The sequence below is a fragment of the Podarcis liolepis genome (genome assembly GCF_965112155.1).
Source record: "Podarcis liolepis genome assembly, chromosome: 13".
Lineage (NCBI taxonomy): Eukaryota > Metazoa > Chordata > Lepidosauria > Squamata > Lacertidae > Podarcis > Podarcis liolepis.
The window spans coordinates 57,244,319-57,264,117 of record NC_139573.1 but is presented as its reverse complement, the minus strand read 5'-3'; the positions used below and the strand labels follow the sequence as shown (position 1 = coordinate 57,264,117).

Here is a 19,799-nt window from a genome sequence, read left to right as displayed (position 1 = left end):
TCTTCAAATATCCTGCCACATGGAAGAGGGAACAAGCTTGTTTTCTCCTGCTTTGGAGGGTATGACTCAAAGCAATGGATTCAATTTACAAGAAAGGAGATTTTGACTAAAGATCAGGAAGAACTTTCTGACAGTAAGAGCTGTTCAACAGTGGAACGGTCTCCTTTGGGAGGCTGTGGACTCTCCTGCCTTGAAGGTCTTTAAGCAGAGGTTGGATGGCCACCTGTCAGGGATGCTATAGCTGAGATTCCTGCATCGCAGGGGCTTGGACCATTGGCGTCCCTTCCAACTCCACAATTCTACAATCCTATGATTGTAATCTGGTGCATTCTTCCTAGCCTTAAAGGATATTTTTTAAAAAGAAACAAGTGGTTGAGGTGGGGATTTTTATTGTTGGGGTAACTTTTGGTGGGTTTATTATTATTATATATTAGTTCCTGTGATGTATGCTTTTCTAATTTTTCTTACTTCAATAAAAAATTCAATAAAAATAACATTAAAATCTTTTCACCCATTCCCATAAAAATTAGAAATAAAATAAAATTCCTTTCACGTTCCCATGAAATAAAAATACTTTCAGCTATCCCAGTGAAGCAAAAAATAAAAATGAAATCCTTTCATATATCCCCATAAAGTAAAATATATGTCTATAGCTGTTTAACTGTTCTTATTTTTATCTGTAAACTGTCAGGGGGAAAGGTGGGGTATAAACAAACAAATCCCTTTCCTATTAAAAAAAGGACAAAAATAAAACAAAAATCCTCTGGCATATTCTCGGGGGCGGGGCGGAATCCTCTCACAACTTCCCATATACGTAATAAAAATTAAAATCTTTTCACGACTTCGCATTGAAAGAGAACCAAAACGTATTCCCAAGCAAATATCAAATAACAGCCCTGCGGCATCTCTTCCCCCGCCTGAGCGTCAGTCCTTCTCTCCGCCTGCGCTGCTCCGCCCGCCAGAGGAGGAGGAAGGAGGCGGAGGAGGCGGCAGGAGGCGGAGGCCTCGCCTGGGAAGCCGCCGCGGGAGGAGCGGGAGGACCAAGAAGAAGGAGAAGAAGAAGAAGAGGAGGAGGCTCCGCCGCCGCCGCCGCCGCCATGGCGCTGGTGACCCTGCAGCGCTCGCCCACCCCCAGCGCCGCCTCCTCCTCGGCCAGCACCAGCGAGGTGAGGGGCTCCTCCTTCGGCCGGCGCGCCAGCCCCGCGGGCCTCACCCGCCGCCGCCGCCGGGGCTCGGCCTCTCCGCAGCGCCCGCCCCGCCGGCCGCCCGGCCCCGGCCGCCTGGGCAGGAGCCGCGAGGCCCCGAGCAGCCCCTCCGCGCAGCGTGGCCCGCCTCCCGGCCCGGCCTCCCCGCGCCCGCCTGGCTCCGGCCCCCAGGCCCCCTCCTCTTCCAGGAGACCCGCTGGGAAACCATTCGGGGCAGCCGCCCCTTCCCGCAGCCACGAGGCGCCTTCGCGGGGCTTGGCCGATCTGCTCGTAATGCATTGCAGCCCTTAGAGAAGTTGATGGGCGCGAGGGAATGAAGCGGTGGGATGGATCGTGGCGCTTCATAACGAAGCCGGGTGGTGTCATATTTACTGTGACGTTGTGAAAGGTTTTTGTTTTTATTTCTAAACACCCTTAAAACTTGCCTGGAAGTAGAAAACAAAGCCCGAAATGGGGAGAGAACTTTCCAGCCTAGAGAGCTCATTTTCTGCTTGTGAGGCTTAGCCCATGCAAGGCGCTGTGGTTAACTGGCCAGCCAAGGGATGCCTTGAGCAGCTCAGAACCGAAATTTGGCCCCTGGGAGGCGATGTGGAGTGAGTGGGATAGACGAGAGAAGAGCCGAATCTCACCTGGTTCTCCAAGTCCACCATCCTGAGACCCAAATGCACCCACCATAGTCCACACATTTGGGCTTATTCACCTGATCTGCCACCTGCCACTATATTGTGTGGGTTGTGGGATATTCTCAGATCCAAGCTTTCAGGTTAAAGAACTCATTTGCCACATCCAGGATCTGGTTGATCTCCTCCCCCCCCACCCCCGTCTCCAGGTGGCTCCTGAATAGTTGAAATGTTCTTCATGCCCAAAAAAGTTTGTATGGTTGCATTCCATGGTTAGCTTTGGTGCTAGTCTACCTTCAACAAGGAAAAGACTTGCCTGCTTGTTGAGCTTGATCTGTGGTTTTCATCAGTGCAATCTGTGCATGTTTCCTCAGAAGTATCTCCCACTGTGTTCAATGGGCCTTACTTTCAGGGTGAGTGTGCATAGGAGTCCATGCTTCGTGTGAGCATTTAAAATGTTTCCATCAGTGTACAGAGCTTCAGTTTTAAATGCCCTACATTTGACAGTTTTGCTGAGAGAAAAACACGAACTCATTGTGATCCCATTTACACAGTAGCATATTGGGAATAATCCTGACTGAAGTTATTGGGATTAAATTTCTGTGCTTGTGAGTGGTGTGTTGGGTTTGTTGCATCTCATTCATGTTTCTTCTCTGCTATCTTTAGGTTGCCTATTGTGTAAGATGCTGGCGGGGGGGGGGGGGAGCACCGCTCGGGAGCACCTCTGGCCTCTCATCTGTCGTTCAAAGTATCCTAGTGATTGGATTTTATTTAGAGCAGCCTAGTGATTGGATGCCAAAAGACAACGTGTATTTTTTTAGACAGCTTGCTTTGATCAGAGGAGGATAAAAACTTAACTGGAATGAAATGATATATACCGGTAGCTGCTTTCTAAAGTTCTTAATTGGTTCATCTGTAAAATTTTAAAGTACATATAACCAAACCTCCATATAGGTGCCTTTTTGAAATATTAAATGAATATTTCCTTAATAATACTTTCAATAATACAACCCTAATAATACATTCATGTATTATTATGTGGTTTGCAGGCTCTGACCAGCCCCAGTCCTGTTAACGTCAGCAACTAGCAGCCTCCTGTTCCTTAAGACCATTCCTTGGAACCAGCTAGGGTTAGGAAACCTATGAAATCGAAACACAGGCTGCCACTTAGGAAAGGCCATCTATATTTGTTTCCTTTTCAGTCCCTATTCCAGTAAGACACCATCATAGTAGTAGTAGTAGTAGTACAGTGGTACCCCGCAAGACGAACGCCTCGCAAGACAAAAAACTCGCTAGACGAAAGGTTTTTCTGTTTTCGATTTGCCTCGCAAGACGAATTTCCCTATGGGCTTGCTTTCCCTATGGACTTTGTTAAACTGTTAAAACCGTGCTTCGCAAGACGAAAAATTCGCTAGACGGCAAAACTCGCGGAACGAATTAATTTCGTCTTGCGAGGCACCACTGTAGTAGCATTTATTTATTTATTTATTTATTTATTTATTTATTTATTTATTTATTATACCCTGCCCATCTGGCTGGATTTCCCCAGTCACTATGGGCGGCTCCCAACTGAATATTAAAAACACAACAAAATATCAAACATTAAAAACTTCCCTAAACAGGGCTGTCTTCAGATGTCTTCTAAAAGTTAGATAGCTGTTTATTTTCTTGACATCTGATGGGAGGGTGTTCCACAGGCAGGTGCCACCACCGAGAAGGCCCTTTGCCTGGTTCCCTGTAACCTCACTTCTTGTAACCTGTAACCTCACTTCTTGCAGTGAGGGAACTGCCAGAAGGCCCTTGGAGCTGGACCTCAATGTCCAGGCAGAACGATGGGGGGTGGGTATGCTCCTTCAGGTATACTGGGCCGAGGCCGTTTAGGGCTTTAAAGGTCAGCACCAACACTTTGAATTGTGCTCGGAAACATATTGGGAGCCAATGTATATCTTTCAGGACCAGTGTTATATGGTCTTGGCGGCCACTCCTAGTCACCAGTCTAGCTGCCGCATTCTGGATTAGTTGTTGTTTCCGGGTCACCTTCTAAGGTAGTCCCACATAGAGTGTATTGCAGTAGTCAAAGTGAGAGATTACTAGAGCATGCACCACTCTGGTGAGACAGTCCGTGGGCAGGGAGGGTCTCAGCCTCCGTACCAGGTGGAGCTGGTAGACGGCTGCCCTGGACACAGAATTGACCTGCGCCTCCATGGTCAGCTGTGAGTCCAGAATGACTCCCAGGCTGTGCACCTGGTCCTTTAGGGGCACAGTTACCCCATTCAGGACCAGGGAGTCCTCCACACCTGTCTGCCCCCTGTCCCCCAAAAACAGCACAGTGGTACCTTGGGTTAAGAACTTAATTCATTCTGGAGGTTCCTTAACCTGAAACTGTTCTTAACCTGAGGTACCACTTTAGCTAATGGGGCCTCCCGCTGTTGCCGCGCAATTTCTGTTCTCATCCTGAAGCAAAGTTCTTAACCCAAGACGCTATTTCTGGCTTAGCCGAGTCTGTAACCTGAAGCGTCTGTAATCTGAAGCGTATGTAACCCAGAGTACCACTGTACTTCTGTCTTGTCAAGATTCAACCTCAGTCTGTTAGCCTCTCTCTCTTTTGCCTGTTATCTTCATTAGGTTAATCTGGTGATTAAAGCTTTTTTGGGGGGAAACCAACACATTTTTATTGGGTTTTTTTTTACAAATACAATAACCATTAACTTTAAACCATTAGCTTTCAGCCCTAAAAGAGAGGCAAAGATCTAGTCCTTGTCCCCTGAAACCTGTAACATATTATTTCCCTTTTCATATTATTAAATGAAGCACCAAAGCCAGTGTGATGTTGTGCTGAGGTTGTGAACTCGGCACTTCAGTCTGAAGTTTGCTTGGGTGACCTGGCTTCTCTGTCTCCCTAACCTACCTCTCAGGGTTGTTGGGGGAAGGGGAAGGGGTGGCATATATGTCCCTCTTAAGCTCCTTGGAGAAAGCATTTGATGATAAGGCAATAAATGTATGCATGCTATTATTTTATTGAAGCTATTTTTTAAAACTTGCCCAAAAACCTTTTGAATCATATTATTTTGAGCCTTTAATGCTTAATGCTTCTTGCTCTTTCCCCTTCAGTTGGAGGTTGGCAGTGATGACGACCGCAAACTGAACCTGAGGTAAGCAGGAGCTATTTAAACCCTTGCTCCAAAAGTTGTTTCTGGCATCCCCTGCCCCCCTCGCTGGTTTATGTGATCCCATATAAGGTCTTGATTCTGTGTGAAGGACTGGGGAGAATGTTCCAATTTCCAGGTGGATGGAAATTGCTGCTGGCTGGGTCCCTCTTACCCACCCCATGTTCATTGGTCTATTACTGCCATTTCTTCCATATGAACCTTGGATACAAGTGAGGCCCAATATTAAATGTGACACAAGGCATTTAGGAAAAACATACCTTGGTGGTTACTACCTTTCAGCCTCCCCCCAAAAAAAAATTTAAAAAATTTAAAAAAATGCAGGTTAGAAGCCCAATGGGCTGATAGAATTTATATGGAGTGCTCCCTGTCTCCTACACTAGTTCTCTTTCTTTTTATGTTGGCCACGTAGGAAGGACCTTATCTGTGGCCAGCATGGAAATGCAGCTGTTCGGCAGCAGAGGAGCAGATCTCTCTGTCTACCTGCTGCAAGCCTGCCATGATTCAGTGCTGGGTGTACAGAATGTTAGCTTGTCTAGTGCAGAATTTACCTATAAAGCTCTTCCTGCCTTGGGACTAGCATACTTGAAGGGCCACCTGATTCCATATGTACCTGTACATTAGTGTCTTCAGTTGACAGCCTCTGAGGTAAAGTGATTGGCTTCCTGGTACTGGTGCCTCAGGTGTTTAGACCATTCTGCAGAGAGGTTCCCTTTGCTGATCCTTTGAGTGCCAAGCAAAGACCTCTTCATTTCCCCCAGATTTTTGGATATAATTTTAATCCTGTTGCCTGTCTTTTGCTGCTTTTATGTTTTTGTGGTACAGTTCACATGACACTTTAATCCATAGTTTAAAATAAGTTGTGGTTTAAGCTCCCCTCCTTTCTTCCTTCAGCATGTCAGGGAAGAAACAAACCAAAGACTGGCTTTGTGTGATGTGTAAACCAGCGGTTGTGGTTTGTTTCCACCTGAAAGGAACCATGAGCAGTAAGGCAAGGTTTGTTTGGGGGAAACAAATAATGAGCCCTGATTTGCATTTGATGCAAAGCCAGTATTTGGTTTCTTTCTTCCTGGCATGCTGAAGGAGTGGAAAGGGGGTGAAGCACATGTTCAACATGTTTATTATAAACCATAGCTTTAAAGTGATGTGCAAACCAGGCTTGCGGTTCTTAGCCAGTATTTACATTTTAATTGCTTTCTTCTTTGCATATATGACCCTGGGAATATGATTGAAGGGTGTTGTCAGGACTGGTCGTTGTCCTCTTCAGATCACCACACAAACGCTTCTTGTTCTTTTATAAAACTTTTTATTGCGTATTAACAAAACAATCTTATAAACGGTTCTTAAATATTCTTCCTCAGAGTCACTTCTTTCAGCTACCTTCTGAGCTCTGCTTCTCCATGACCAGCCACTCTCAAAATGGCGAAGGCGCCCTTCCCTTCGCTTTCCCGCTCTTTTTTCTAACCTCCTGGCTAGAGCTGGCTTGCATCTCCCCTCCTCTGAATCTGAGCTAGAACTGAACCCTTGCCTTTCCTGGGAACAGCCGGTCCCTCCCTGTTGTTCCTCTTGCTCCCTTCTATTAGATTCACTGCTCTGCTTCCCCACTTGGGGAATGCTTTCTCCCTCTGATAAACTGAAAACTTCTAACTCTTCCCTGACAGGTGTACGTTTGTGTGTATGTACAGTCGTACCTTGGTTTTTGAACACCTTATTTTTTGAATGTTTTGGCTCCTGAACACCACACACCCGGAAGTGACTGTTCCAGTTTGCGAACTATTTTTGGAAGCTGAATGTCCGATTGGGCTTCCGCAGCTTCCGATTGGCTACAGGAGCTTCCTGAAGCCAATCAGAAGCTGCGCTTTGGTTTCCAAACATTTTGGAAGTTGAACAGACTTCTGGAACAGATTCTGTTTGACTTCCAAGGTACGACTGTGTCTATCTATATTAATCTATCAATACAGTTTTCAGGGTGTGGAACAGGAAAACAAAGAAATTTCAGTTCCAAAACTTTCCAGTTTCCTAATGACCTTGTAGAATGACCACTTGTAGATGCCGTATTGAATGGCATTTGGTCATAACTGAGACAACAGAGTGAGCCTTCCATCTCCTTCTGAGGCAGTCAGGTGGAAGAATGGCTGCTGATAAATGAGTACACATAGCTTACAAAGTGAGTTCCCTGGGCTCAGGTTCCAGCCACATGAGGTCCCCATTTCAAACTACAGGATCCCAGTTAGGTTGCTGCCTTGAATGACTCCTCCTCTGCTGGGCAGCAATTGCCTCCTGGCTCCACTTCTGAGACAAGACAGCCAACCAGCTGCACCTTTATTCAGGGAAGATGGCTGGCAGTCCTTGTGCTGTACTGCCAAACAGCAACAAATGCTGCTAATTAAGCATAGGAGCAGCCAACCTTCACTGGCAGAATTCAGTAATTACTGGTCCCTGTTGGCATTCAGGTGACTCGAAATTTTGCATCCTGGTTTGTTGTTCACCACCATTACTGGAGACGCTGTCAGATAGGTGGAGGACTCTGTGTCTCTTGAACAGAGAGAACTTAAAGGACAATTTGCTTGAAACTTATTAGTTTAGGGTAAAGGCAAGTAAGTGACACGATAGAAGTTTATAAAATGATGCATGGCATGGAGGAAGTGGACTGGAAAGTTATTCTCCCTCTCTCATAACACTATAACTCATGGACACCAAATGAAGCTGAGTGTTGGAAGCTGCAGGTCCCATAAAATGAAGTGCTTCTTTATGTATCACATAGCTAAACTGTGGAACTCATTCCTACATGAGACAAGCGATGGCCACCAACTTGGATGGCTTTAAAGGGGAATTGGGCAGGTTGGTGGAGGAGAGGACTGTCAATGGCTCTTGTGCTAGAACCCTGCTTGTGCGCTTCCTGGAAGAGGCACCTGGGTGGCCACTGTGGGAACAGGATGCTGACCTGAATGGAACATTGACCTGAGCCAGCAGGCTCTTGTTATGTTCTTATAGTTTAGAGTTGCTGTGTTGCGCTGTGAGTCCATTGGGGGGCACTCTCAGTCTGCTTCTTCTGAGATAACTCTCAGGCCCTTGTTTTCTCTGTGATATAGTTTTGTCTAGCTTTTACGTCCATCAGAAGGCTGCTGCAGGAAAGATAGGGTCGTTCTAGTTGGCTTGAAAGGCAGGCCCTTTCCGCTGCAGAAGTCAAGAGAGCAATTGGAACAGAGCAACACCTGCAGTTGCAAATATAATCTTTAAGACAGGAAAGCTCTGTCCAGGAGAGAGCAGAATAATTTGGGTTTCAGTCTTAATTTGGTGTGTTTGTATTTAAAGTAAACCATGCCCACAAGATATAACCATGCAGTTTTCAATCTTTGCCAAGATTAAATCAGGTATGGGGGGAACCTAGATGTTGCTGAACTACAAGTCCCATCATCCTTGGCCATTGGCCATGCTAGCTGGGGCTGATGGGAGCCAAATAGTCTTTCGTCAAACATGGATGAAATTCACAGTGCATGCAATTTTCTTTCTAGATTCTATTATTTATTTATTTTTAACTGTTTCTTTTTATGATAAGTCTCAAAGCAACTCATACATTAAAGAAAAAATGCTGCTTGTGTAGCAAGAATTGGAACCAATGATAGCAATACTAAAAGGACTAGTTTGTAGCAAAGATACCCTTTCCTTCTCACAACACAAGGGGATCACCAAGCCTCCTAGTTAAAATAGCTGCGAAGACCATAGCAGTATTATCACTCTAGTTCCTGGGAGAATAGGAAAATAGGAATGTCTTCACTTTGTGCTGAAAGATGTCTGTGTTTGTGCCCAGCAAACTTCCCTGGGGAGAGCATTCCACAAACAAGGGGCTGCCACTAAAAAGGCCCATTCACTTTCTCTTGGAAGAATCAAAGAATTGTAGAGATGGAAGGGACACCAAGGCTCATCTAGTCCAACCCCCTGCAGAGCCTTGAAGTTTGCTGGGTGATCTTGGCCAGTTACTCACTCTTAGCCTAACCTACCTCACATAGCTGCCATGAGGATAAAATGGGGAGAAGTATGTAAGTCACCTTGAGCTCCTTGGAGGAAAAGTGGGATATAAATGCAATAAGTAAGTAAGGGCATCTGATGGTTTTGAGGTCCCTGACAAAGCAGTGCATGAGGGACTGCTGTCCTGAGCCATGTTAGGGCCTGGAGATGAATTGACAGCCAGCATAGCTGGCCCAGAATTGGTACTGTATGTTTGAATCATCTGGTGTCTGTTGATAATCTGTCTGCAGAATTCTACACTAGCCATGGTTTTTTAACTGTCTCCAAAGTCAGCCCAGCATATAACACATTGCTACAATGCAACCTGGGCTTATGAGAGTACAGATCACTGAAGCCAGGATATCTCCACCCAGATATAGACACCAGCTGTAGTTGGTAGAAGGCACCCTTACCGTTGTGCCTGCTGTGGTGACAGTAACTTTAATCCTTCGTGGGGAGTGTGGTCACATCTATATTTCATATACATCAGGCTTTTCATCCCCTTCCACATTACCTATTCACATAGCCAGCATCCCAATACATCTCTTATTGCTGAACTCGCAATTGCTAAACCAGGGGTGGGAAAAGATCCTGCTGGAAGGCAAGATCCAGAAGTGACCCACCCTCCACAGGTCACTTGGACAGGTGAGTGGTGCTGGCCACCTGTTAATCATTTGACATATTATTATTTCTTAGCATTTCTATATTTAATCCAAAGGAAGATTCTTCCATGAACTTTGCTACGCTGATAAGCCCAAGAAAGGTGAATGCGGTTACCCCAAAATGGCCTGGCAGGATCAGGCCTGAGGACCACTGCACTAAATACACGTTAGAACTGAAACATAAGGAAACTAAGAATGGTGAAGGGCAAAACCACCTTTTTGCTACTTGCAAATCTTATCTGTATTTTTTAGCCAAAGAACCAGAGAAAAGCATTGGTTGGTTTTTTTGTCCACTGGTAGATGGCATTAGGGATTCAAGGTATGAGGAACAGAATATGACAACAGCTGAACAGTGTCAAGCTAAATACAATATGATCGCATCTTTCAACAACACACTGTTGGAGGCAGGCTGGTTGAAATTGCACAAATAAAATCCAAGCAAGGTGGAGAGCCTAGAAGTTGTTTTTGCACTAAGTCCACTTGGGGTTACCCAGCATGGAAAAAGCTTTTAAGCTCCCCACCTTGCTTGCTGGGCAAGGCCCACTCAGCACACCTGTTCTGGGATGCTCTTGCAGATCTCACAGGGCCGTATGAGTTCCCGCAAGATCTTGCGCAAACATCCTAAGCCTTCCAGAGCCAGCGCCTTGCCCTCCAAGCAAGGCAGAGAGCTTAAAAGCTCTTTTCATGCTAGGTCTGCTAGGGTTTCCTGGTGGTCAAGGAGCTTTTAAGCTCTCCGCCTTGCTTGCTTGCACACGGGTTCTGGGAGTAAGGGGTTCAGACTCAATCATTGGGCAGCTGCACACTTGTGGCACAGGCTTGCTTGAATAAACAGAATTCTACACACTTAAAAGCACTGGAGAAACATTTGTAAGTGTATTATTACATTGCAAACAAAATGGAAAATTAGACTGGGCCATATGCTGTAGCATGAATTGGAGCGTTCCAGGCTGCAGGGTGGGGTTGCCTGATCCAGGCCTCATTGCTAATTTACCCTTGCAGAGCAGGAGATTCCACCCCTTCCATTCCGGGTTCCCCTGCCCCCCAGCATTGCACAGAACACAGGCCTTGGGCTGGTTTCCCAGGCCACGCCCACGTGGCAGCCAGTTCCCAACCGCTGTCAGGCTAACCAGATTGCCTCCTCCTTGCTCAGAGCACGCCACAGTCAGGATACTGCAGCCTTGACAGGATGTGATTCAGCATCCTGTTTTTAAGTATCTGATAGAGTCAGCAGCTTCTGCCTCCACTTCTCCTTGCTGACTTCAGCTGCAAGACAGCAAGGGATCACAGCCCGTGGGATGGCACAGCATGGCTATTGTCTTCAGGCGTAGCCCCCCCCCCCCCCGCAGGCTGCTAAAGCCTCCATTCACTACTTTAAGCACATTCACTCAAAGCCCTGTAATTGTGACTGACCTATAACTGTGACCCGAGTCATGGACTCCACACTATGCAACCCACATTTTCCATAATGTGTTCAGCTTCCTAGATTCAGCTTTGAAATGGAGGCAGTTGTTTGCCTGGAATGCTAGCACGTATTTGTTTGGTGCTTGTGTGGTAGTCTTGAAAGCTATATTGTGGCTCCTCCTCCTCTTTTTCTCAGCTGTAGTGCTAAGCTGCGTAAATGTGGCTGGCCCTGATTGTGTGGTGGACAGTGGATGGCATCAGATAGCCTCAGGGATAGGAAACCAGGTAGTGAGAGGTGGGGTTTTTCCCATACTTTCCCCCAATCTCTGCATGGGAAGATCGCCTAGCCTTTCTCTGGATACACTGTTGTGCCCAGATTACTTGAACTTGCCAGACTCTTTCTCTTATAAGACTCATTAGAGCTAAATCCGTCTTCCTGAATGTTTGATGGAGTAGTGACTTGCCTCCATCTAGTGAAAACATGTCACTGTCTTGGACCAAGTGAGTTCCAACTGCTCCGACTCACCCCTTTGCCTCAGAGGCCATTGTTGGCCTTTGTTGCCTAGTGGGCAAAGGCCAAAGGGGCAACACCAAGGAGGAGGGCAGGATATGCCACCAGAATAACCCTGTTGCGATAGGGACACATCATGTCACTTCTGTTGAATGAATGTGATTTTTAAAATTGCAAGCATGTTTTGTAAACCGCTTTGAGAGCCCTTTGAGACTGTAAAATGCAGTATAAGGCCCTTCTTGGTGTTCCTCCTCCATGAGAGGTTTGGAGGGTGGCAGTACCAGAATGGGTCTTTTCTGCAGTGGCTCCCCATGTGTGGAATGCTCTGCTCTCCCCAGGGAGGTTCGCCTGACACTTTCATTATACACCTTTAGGTACCAGATGTTCCTCTTTAACCAAGCCTTTGGTTGATTGACATTCAGTGCCCTTTTAAAATGTGTTTTAAAATGTACTGGGTTGTTCTTGTTTTTATTTTGATTATGTATTTTGTGTTTTCATATTATGATTTTATCCTGTGAACCTCTCTGAGAACTGCAGGTATACGGTGGTATATAAATTTAATAAATAGAAGTAGTAGTAGTACAAGTAGATAAATAGGTACTGCTCCGGCGGGAAGGTAAACGGCGTTTCCATGTGCTGCTCTGGTTCGCCAGAAGCGGCTTAGTCATGCTGGCCACATGACCCGGAAACTGTATGCCAGCTCCCTCGGCCAGTAAAGCGAGATGAGTCCTGCAACCCCAGAGTCGTTTGCAACTGGACCTAATGGCCAGGGGTCCCTTTACCTTTAGTAGCAGTAATAATAATATTCTAAATAAATAATTGGTGATCTCCTCTGCACAGGTAAAATATAGTACTTTTTCGCACAACACATCATTAACCCCTACTGTTTTGTTACTGTAAGATGTTGTAATAGCCACTGGCTTAGATACTGGAAGAGAGGTTTGTCAAAGTAGGGCAGAGAAGTAAGCAGGATGCTGCAATACCATCAAATGAAAAAAAATTCTCTGCTGATGAAAATGAAGAACAAATAGCTGATGCCCAAGATGTAAATTATGGAAGTTATGAATGGACATTAGTGAAACCAAGTACACATTCCACTTCTAATAAAAAGTCAGAGTGTAACACATGATAAAAGAGCATCAGGTAGGGGATTGGCCTGCATGCCACAACTGCCACTGCTGGCTTGATTACTGAAGAGGGCAAGAGGCTTGTAGTTGGATCACATAAAGTCAAGAGGGCCTAAGAAATAGTTGTGAAAGCCCTGGATTAGGAATTGGATTATCTATGTCAGAAGGATGAGATGGACTGCATCTTCTTGATAGCCATGAATATACAAATAAAGTTACACTAAAAACAGACAGTTCAGATCAGCAGTTCCTCAGCATCATCATAGAACAGTATTATTTCATGTGCAGTGAACGAGGTGGAAGATAACTCTACCACTACTCTAGAGAAAGACTCGGGGGGGGGGAGAGAGAGAGCCAGTTGAAGTTATTACTCATAATCTTGTAGATTTTGTGAAGAAGGGCACTGATTGCAGGCCATTGGAGGCGATACTACAAATGTTAACACTGGCTGTTGGGTAGAGGTCAAGCTTGGTCATAAGCTGATCTGGTTGGTTTGTGCCGTCCACACCAATGAGTTACCCCTGCGACAGCTTGATTACAGCAGTCAATGGGAAGACCTTGTCTATCAGCAAGTGGACAGTTAACATTCAAAATGCTAGATTCTGCTACAGAACTTGAAATTGATCCTTCATTCACCAAACTCTCAACTGAAGAGCCTACTGCTTCACTGAGTGACAGTGTTATAAAGGATATATCTACTGATCAAGCACTGCAAATGCTAAGCATGATCTTAATGTTCATGTTCTGTTGTGCACCCTCTTTTTGGAGTGCTTGTTCTCCTGGGGTGGTTCCACTTGCCCTCAGCAAGGCATAACCAGAAGACATTCCTTGTGGATTGTGCCTACGCTACTTAAGCCTGTCTGCTTGCTTGCATTCAAATGGCCATCTTTGAAAATGGGTCCTTTGTGTTTCTATCTAAGCCTGCTGCATGATGGGAGATGAGAGATTAAGCTCGACTCCCCCCAAGGTGGGCCTGGGACGCTGCACAGTGTGGCTTTTCTCCTTGTGTGGAACCCTCGCCTGTGGTGTGTGTGTCTTGCAGCTGACAGAAATGTGCAGATTGCAATCATGATGAAGCAAATCTGTGTCACCATGGCAGAGTTGGCTGGCATTGCTGGCAGTTTGTTCCTGCTGGGAAATCTGCCTTTGTGGGCTCCCTGATTGATTTCCTCCTTCCTTGCCCTGAAAGAGCTTTTGCATCTGGCACCGTGAATGGCCTGCAGTCTCTGAAAACACTGCTTGGAATTCTTGGGTAGTGAACACAGCCTACGCCCTCTTGCTCAAACAATACCCTGCTCAGAAGATAACTTTTGTTGGCAGAGTGCTGCAAGCATTTGGAGCGAAACTTGCCAGCTGCTCTCGCTCGCCGCCTGCCCTTGTATCTGAAAGGCAGCGGAGGCTTCATCAGATGTTACCTCCAGAAAGGGCGCTCACCCTCCTGGCCAAAGTGTCAGTGTGCTCCATCCTGTAACTGTCTTTGCTCCTTGTTTCAAACATCCCCAAGAGGCTGTTGGTTCTTCCCACAGAAATTTGACAGCAGCTGGTCAGGGGTAAACCAGTGGCAAATTGATGGGTGGAATTGTGCTTCCTTTAAGAGAGGCTATGATGAGAATTCTCTGTGGGGCGGCCTGCCTTTGACACGACACATTCTTAATAAAACTATACTCATTTTGGTATAATCCAGCATTTAATGTTGATCATTTAATTCACACTCTTGAACTGTGTCAGACTACACAAAAAGCAACAAATTTTAGAGCTTGCTAAGCAGCATAAGACCAGGTCAGCTAGATCAGACCAAAGGGGCCTCCCTTGTGCTTGATCTGAAAGCTGCAGTTAGAGCATAATGCTGCAGCATGACTGCTGACAGGAGTGAGACCCCGTCAGCATAGAACATAATTTTTGGAGGGGGAAAAGTGTGCGTCCTATAGGGCGAAAAATACGGTAAGTCCTGTTGCTGCCAAAATCGCAGCTGGTTGTGGTTTCTCTTTGGAACGTGCAGGCCCAGCAGAGCTGAGGTTGTGATATGGTCTTGAGCCATGGCACAAGCATGAGCTTGACTTTCTCTTAGGTCAGGCATAAGCAAACTCGGCCCTCCAGTTTTTTGGGGACTACAACTCCCATCATCCCTAGCTAACAGGACCAGTTGTCAGGGGTGATGGGAATTGTAGTCTCAAAACATCTGGGGGGCCAAGTTTGCCTATCCCTGATTTAGGTTAAACTTATTTATTTAATTTCTTAAACACATTAGTCACCTTTTTTTGCCAATGCACCCCAAAGCAAGTTACAGCAATCTAGTCATCCATCAGTAAAACCACCATAAAACAAAACATAGAACAAATCAAAAGTACATTCTTATTTTTAAAAGGCAGGATTAAAATACCCCACCCACTAAAGGAGCCCACAGATAATTAAAATCCAAAAACTTTGTTTCTGCCTTGCGCCTAAAGATGAGGAGAGCATTTTTCCACAGGCAAGGAGCCACCAGTGAAAAGGCCCACTCTTGTGTGGCCACCCTCCAGAGCCCCTGTGGGCCTCCAGTGATGATCACAGGGTCTGGGTCAGACTATAGGTTCATCATCCTGCTTGACAGTGGAGCAGACTGTGCTGGAAGGTGATGAGCCCTCCTTTGTTAGAGATTTCTAAGCAGCAGCTGGATTGTCACCTCTTTTCAAAGATCCTATAGCAACAGATCTCCTGCATCAGCAGGAGGAGCTTGGACCTTTGAGACCCTTGACTCTCCTTCCTTGGAGGTTTTTAAGCAGGGGTTGAATGACCACCTGTCATGGATGTTTTAGCTGAGATTCCTGCATTGCAGGGGACCGGACTAGATGACCCTCGGGGTCCCTTCCAACTCTGCAATTCTATGATTCTATAAAATTGACCCAACAAGAAATAACAAGGCTGTTGTTTTCCATACAAAAGCCTAATTGTTTGTTTAAAAACAGCCTTATGGTCACCTATTTGCTACTGAAATGGTGCCCAGCAAGGAAGTATGCGAGGTGAAATCTTAACATAATGAGGCTGTTTCACTCTATATGCAGTGCAGAACTGGGGTTGGGGGGGGAGAGCTTTACTTACTCATCTGTCAGTGTGACACTTCTTAATCTACTGAGGTTCAAATGAATTTGGAGTTCTTTTGGAGCCCAGCTGTTGGACTGTACTTTTCTTCTGAAAACAAGAGGTGCTGCTGCTGTTTTACAGAGCCTGAAAAGAAGAAAAGCCTGTAGGAGCTTAATGATTTGATGAGCTTCAGCTGGTTTTCTCCCGCCTCCGTTGCCCTTTCTTTTGAAAGGCCCTCTTTCATCAGGATATGTTAGGGCAAGTGCTTTCTGAGCCAGGATATGGTGGGGGGAGCACAGGCTTCCGTAAAAGCCGCCCCTTCCTGGGTAGCAGCAACAGACTTGGAGAATCCTCTCTCCTTCACTCAACAGTTGGTGGCCGTTTTCTCCTCTTCTCTTTTGTCTTGCCAAAAAAATAATAAAATTGAGTAGTGAGAGGATGCTGGTTATGAACCTTTCAGATTTCGCTGACTTCTGCCTGTCTTTTCGACCAGTGCAATGCTTCTGCTGCTCAAAGAAACCCCATCCAAAATAGTACGTATGGAGCGTTGCCCCTCCCATTCCCCTCTCTGGCTTTGCTTACTTGAGGTTTCTAGGTTCTGTTTAGGTTTCTTCTCCTTAAGTGAAATCTTCTGTGTCATTGTGTTTATTTCAGATCTGATGTTTTGGTAACTAAAATGCAAAGATGTAAGGTTTCTTTGTGTGTGTTGTTTGCAAAATTGCTAACACTTGCATTTTAAGGGAGCTGTATAGAAGCAAGCCTGATTTAAGTCGGTTGGGGGTTCATCATTGCTTGTGCTGTCTTGGGGCAACAGCCAGAGAAGATACTTTGCAGGCAACTAGTGTGAGCGGAACGTGGTTTGTGTGTGTGTTTGGGATGGGTGCTCAACACAGATGCTAGTGTGGTCCTTGAAAAGATGTTCATTTCCTCCTAAAAACAGTCATTGCAATACAGATTTGCTGGATTGCCCGATATTGCCATATTTGAGGGCAACTTTGATGATGTTTATGTCTGTGGCAGTGAAAATGCCATGTCATTTGCTTGGGAAGCAGCTGCTGAAATCCGGGAAGCACGCCTATTTTATTTTACATTTTTCGCTATCAACAAGCTTTTTGAAACATTTTGAGCGCCTTTGCCCTGTCCAGTGGTGACCGCATAGCCACAGAATCAAGGCATCGTCTGTGGACTTTGCTTTCATTAGGCCTAGCTGTAGAATGATCTCATCAATGCTTTATAAAGCTGCTTGGAGTTTGCGGGCAGTTGGCAATTTCTCTCTCCTCTTTATCATAAACAGGAATTGTGTATTGCTGAGCTTAGAATGGCAGGAAATGTTAGGAGAGATTGCCTGTCGGGATTTGTGGCTAATGGGAGAGAGCACTCTTCATCGCTTGGCTTTTCTGACTTCAGACTTTTTTTTATTTAAAAAACTGCCATTGTGCACCAACATATCTCCTTATGTGCTGTCCAGTTATTTTCCACAATTTTTTTTTTCATTGTTGACCTGTCAATGAGATCATATTGGTGGGAGGTTGTTAGTTTCTGAGGCTGATCTTGAAGAATGAATTATAAATTTGGGGTGGGGGTGGAAACCTAAGTTCTTCCGGAATAAAAAAGATTGTGTGCTTAATTTTATTTTTATTTTTATTGTGTTGCAAGTGTTGTGTCTGCTGAAAAGCCCTCTTTTCTCATAAATGCCAGCTGTTTCCATTGACGCTTCATTAGGGAAGTTCCCAGTCAATTAGAAATCTGTTTTTTTAAGCGGGAAGGAGTTGAATGTCCCCTCTATATTTGAAGGACATTTGCCAGTTCCTGGCATTTCCAACTTAAAAGATCTCAAAGTTGGGTAAACCCTTGTCAGAATAACACATTAGAACAGGGTTTTCTAAACTTGGGTCTCCAGCTGTTTTTGAACTACAATTCCCATAATCTCTGGTCTTGCTAGCTGGGGATGTCCAAAAACAGTTGGAGGCCCAAGTTTGGGAAATCCTGAATTAGAGGAACCTTCCCCAAAGCAGCTGGAGGTGTTTGAGAAAGGCTGCACTGGAGAGCTGCTACTAAGCACAGCAAGCCAGTCTAGGTTAGGCAGACCTCTTGAGATCTTGAGATGGGACCATTCTTTTACAGCCTTTTAAAATGCAGAATCTCTCACACATGCGCAGTTTTGGCCAGCCAAGTCTGGCGAAATGAATGAGAAATGCACAACAGAACCAGCTTGCCCTTGCTGGCGTCCCAGTTTCTCTCAGTCACAAAATTTGGGTTGTCCAAGCTTTATTTTTGTTCTTCCCTTTCATCCCATAATTTTTTTCAAAACGTGCTGTTTGAGGATGGCATGAAAAGGGGGTGGTAGCTTCCTCCCTAAATCCCAAAGAATCATCTGCAGTTGAAGTTTTTAAAGAGCAGCTTGAAACTGCATGCTAAGAAACAACAGTGGTACCTCAGGTTAAGTACTTAATTCGTTCCGGAGGTCCGTACTTAACCTGAAACTGTTCTTAACCTGAAGCACCACTTTAGCTAATGGGGCCTCCTGCTGCTGCTGCACCGCCGGAGCACGATTTCTGTTCTTATCCTGAAGCAAAGTGCTTAACCTGAAGCACTATTTCTGGGTTAGTGTAGTGTGTAACCTGAAGCGTATGTAACCTGAGGTACCACTGTACATTAAAAGTTCATACAGACAACTGTTCTCACAACCTGGATTTTTATAACCAAGTGTTGTTGAGTCACTGAATTGGAGGGTCACACGAAATTAAAAGACGCCTGCTCCTTGGGAGAAAGGCGATGGCAAACCTGGACAGCATCTTAAAAAGCAGAGACATCACCTTGCTGACAAAGGTCCATATAGTTAAAGCCATGGTTTTCTCAGTAGTGATGTATGGAAGTGAGAGCTGGACCATAAAGAAGGCTGATCGCCGAAGAATTGATGCTTTTGAATTATGGTGCTGGAGGAGACTCTTGAGAGTCCCATGGACTGCAAGAAGATCAAACGTATCCATTCTTAAGGAAATCAGCCCTGAGTGCTCACTGGAAGGACCGATCGTGATGCTGAGGCTCCAGTACTTTGGCCACCTCATGAGAAGAGAAGAGAAGACTCCCTGGAAAAGACCCTGATGTTGGGAAAGATTGAGGGCAGAAGAAGAAGGGGACGACAGAGGACGAGATGGTTGGACAGTGTTATCGAAGCTACAAACATGAGTCTGACCAAACTGCGGGAGGCAGTGGAAGACAGAAGTGCCTGGCGTGCTCTGGTCCATGGGGTCACGAAGAGTCGGACACGACTAAACGACTAAACAACAACAACAACAATCCTCCCCTACAAAAACAGCAGCCAAACATGAAACCCAGTTGGAAAGTTACATAGAAGGCCCGCACCTGCAGCCCTGCTGCCTTTAAAGTCCTCTGCCAGCAGCAAAGCATCACCAGCCCATTATGACAGCCAGCCGTTTAAAGCCTGGGACTTTGCTGCTGACTCTCTGGTCTAACAAGGGCTCAAGTGTTTTGAAGAACACAAGGCACAATCCTTTCGTCACGGTAATTGTCTTGAGATTTCCAGAAACACTGGAAGCGCATGACACTCACTTTTTCCTCAAGGGGAGAGGAACTTTTTTGAGGAAAACAGATACAAATATTTCCAATGTTTACTTGACTATTGGTATGTCATTTACTTGCTTTGTAGCCTTTGACTTGAGAAATGAATATATGAAATAAATGTACCTTCAGCTTGTTATAGAAAGAAATTGGGAAAATGAAATCATCTTGGTTTATTCTCTCCCCGAGTATCCCCAAACAGGGCACAAATGAAATAATTATGCCATATTTCTAATACAAGAATTGGAATGGGGCTTTATTGTGAAGTCTGTAAATGATTTTCATTGCAATTCTGACAGTGTTTTACAAACCGGTGGGATTGGAGTGTTGGGACTGCCCCCCAGGCCACTTTAGGTGGAGAACACGTGTGTTGCATGGATTTCACCCTTGCTAGCATTACTGAGATAATCCAGACTTGCTATTTACCCTCATAGCCCTCCCTGTTGCACCCCCCCC

The 19,799-nt window shown here is 45.4% G+C and overlaps 2 protein-coding genes across 3 annotated transcripts in view; one reads left to right on the top strand and one right to left on the bottom strand.

Annotated features, from left to right (window-relative positions):
- Positions 1-1,222, bottom strand: part of UNG (uracil DNA glycosylase) — an 81,737-nt gene extending 80,515 nt beyond the window's left edge. Inside the window, exon 1 of the mRNA XM_083470981.1 lies at positions 1,214-1,222. The gene's annotated coding sequence lies outside the window, so the exon portion shown is untranslated. The remainder of the gene's footprint in view (positions 1-1,213) is intronic.
- SSH1 (slingshot protein phosphatase 1) overlaps positions 964-19,799 on the top strand; it is a 44,174-nt gene continuing 25,338 nt past the window's right edge. Inside the window, exons 1-2 of one of the 2 annotated variants that reach the window (XM_083470918.1) lie at positions 964-1,166; positions 4,937-4,977. In XM_083470918.1, the coding sequence (XP_083327044.1) occupies positions 1,098-1,166; positions 4,937-4,977 (110 nt within the window). In that variant the 5' untranslated portion in view covers positions 964-1,097. Of the gene's footprint in view, positions 1,167-4,936; positions 4,978-15,778; positions 16,295-19,799 lie in introns of those variants that run through there. The other variant, XM_083470919.1, reaches the window with a different exon arrangement.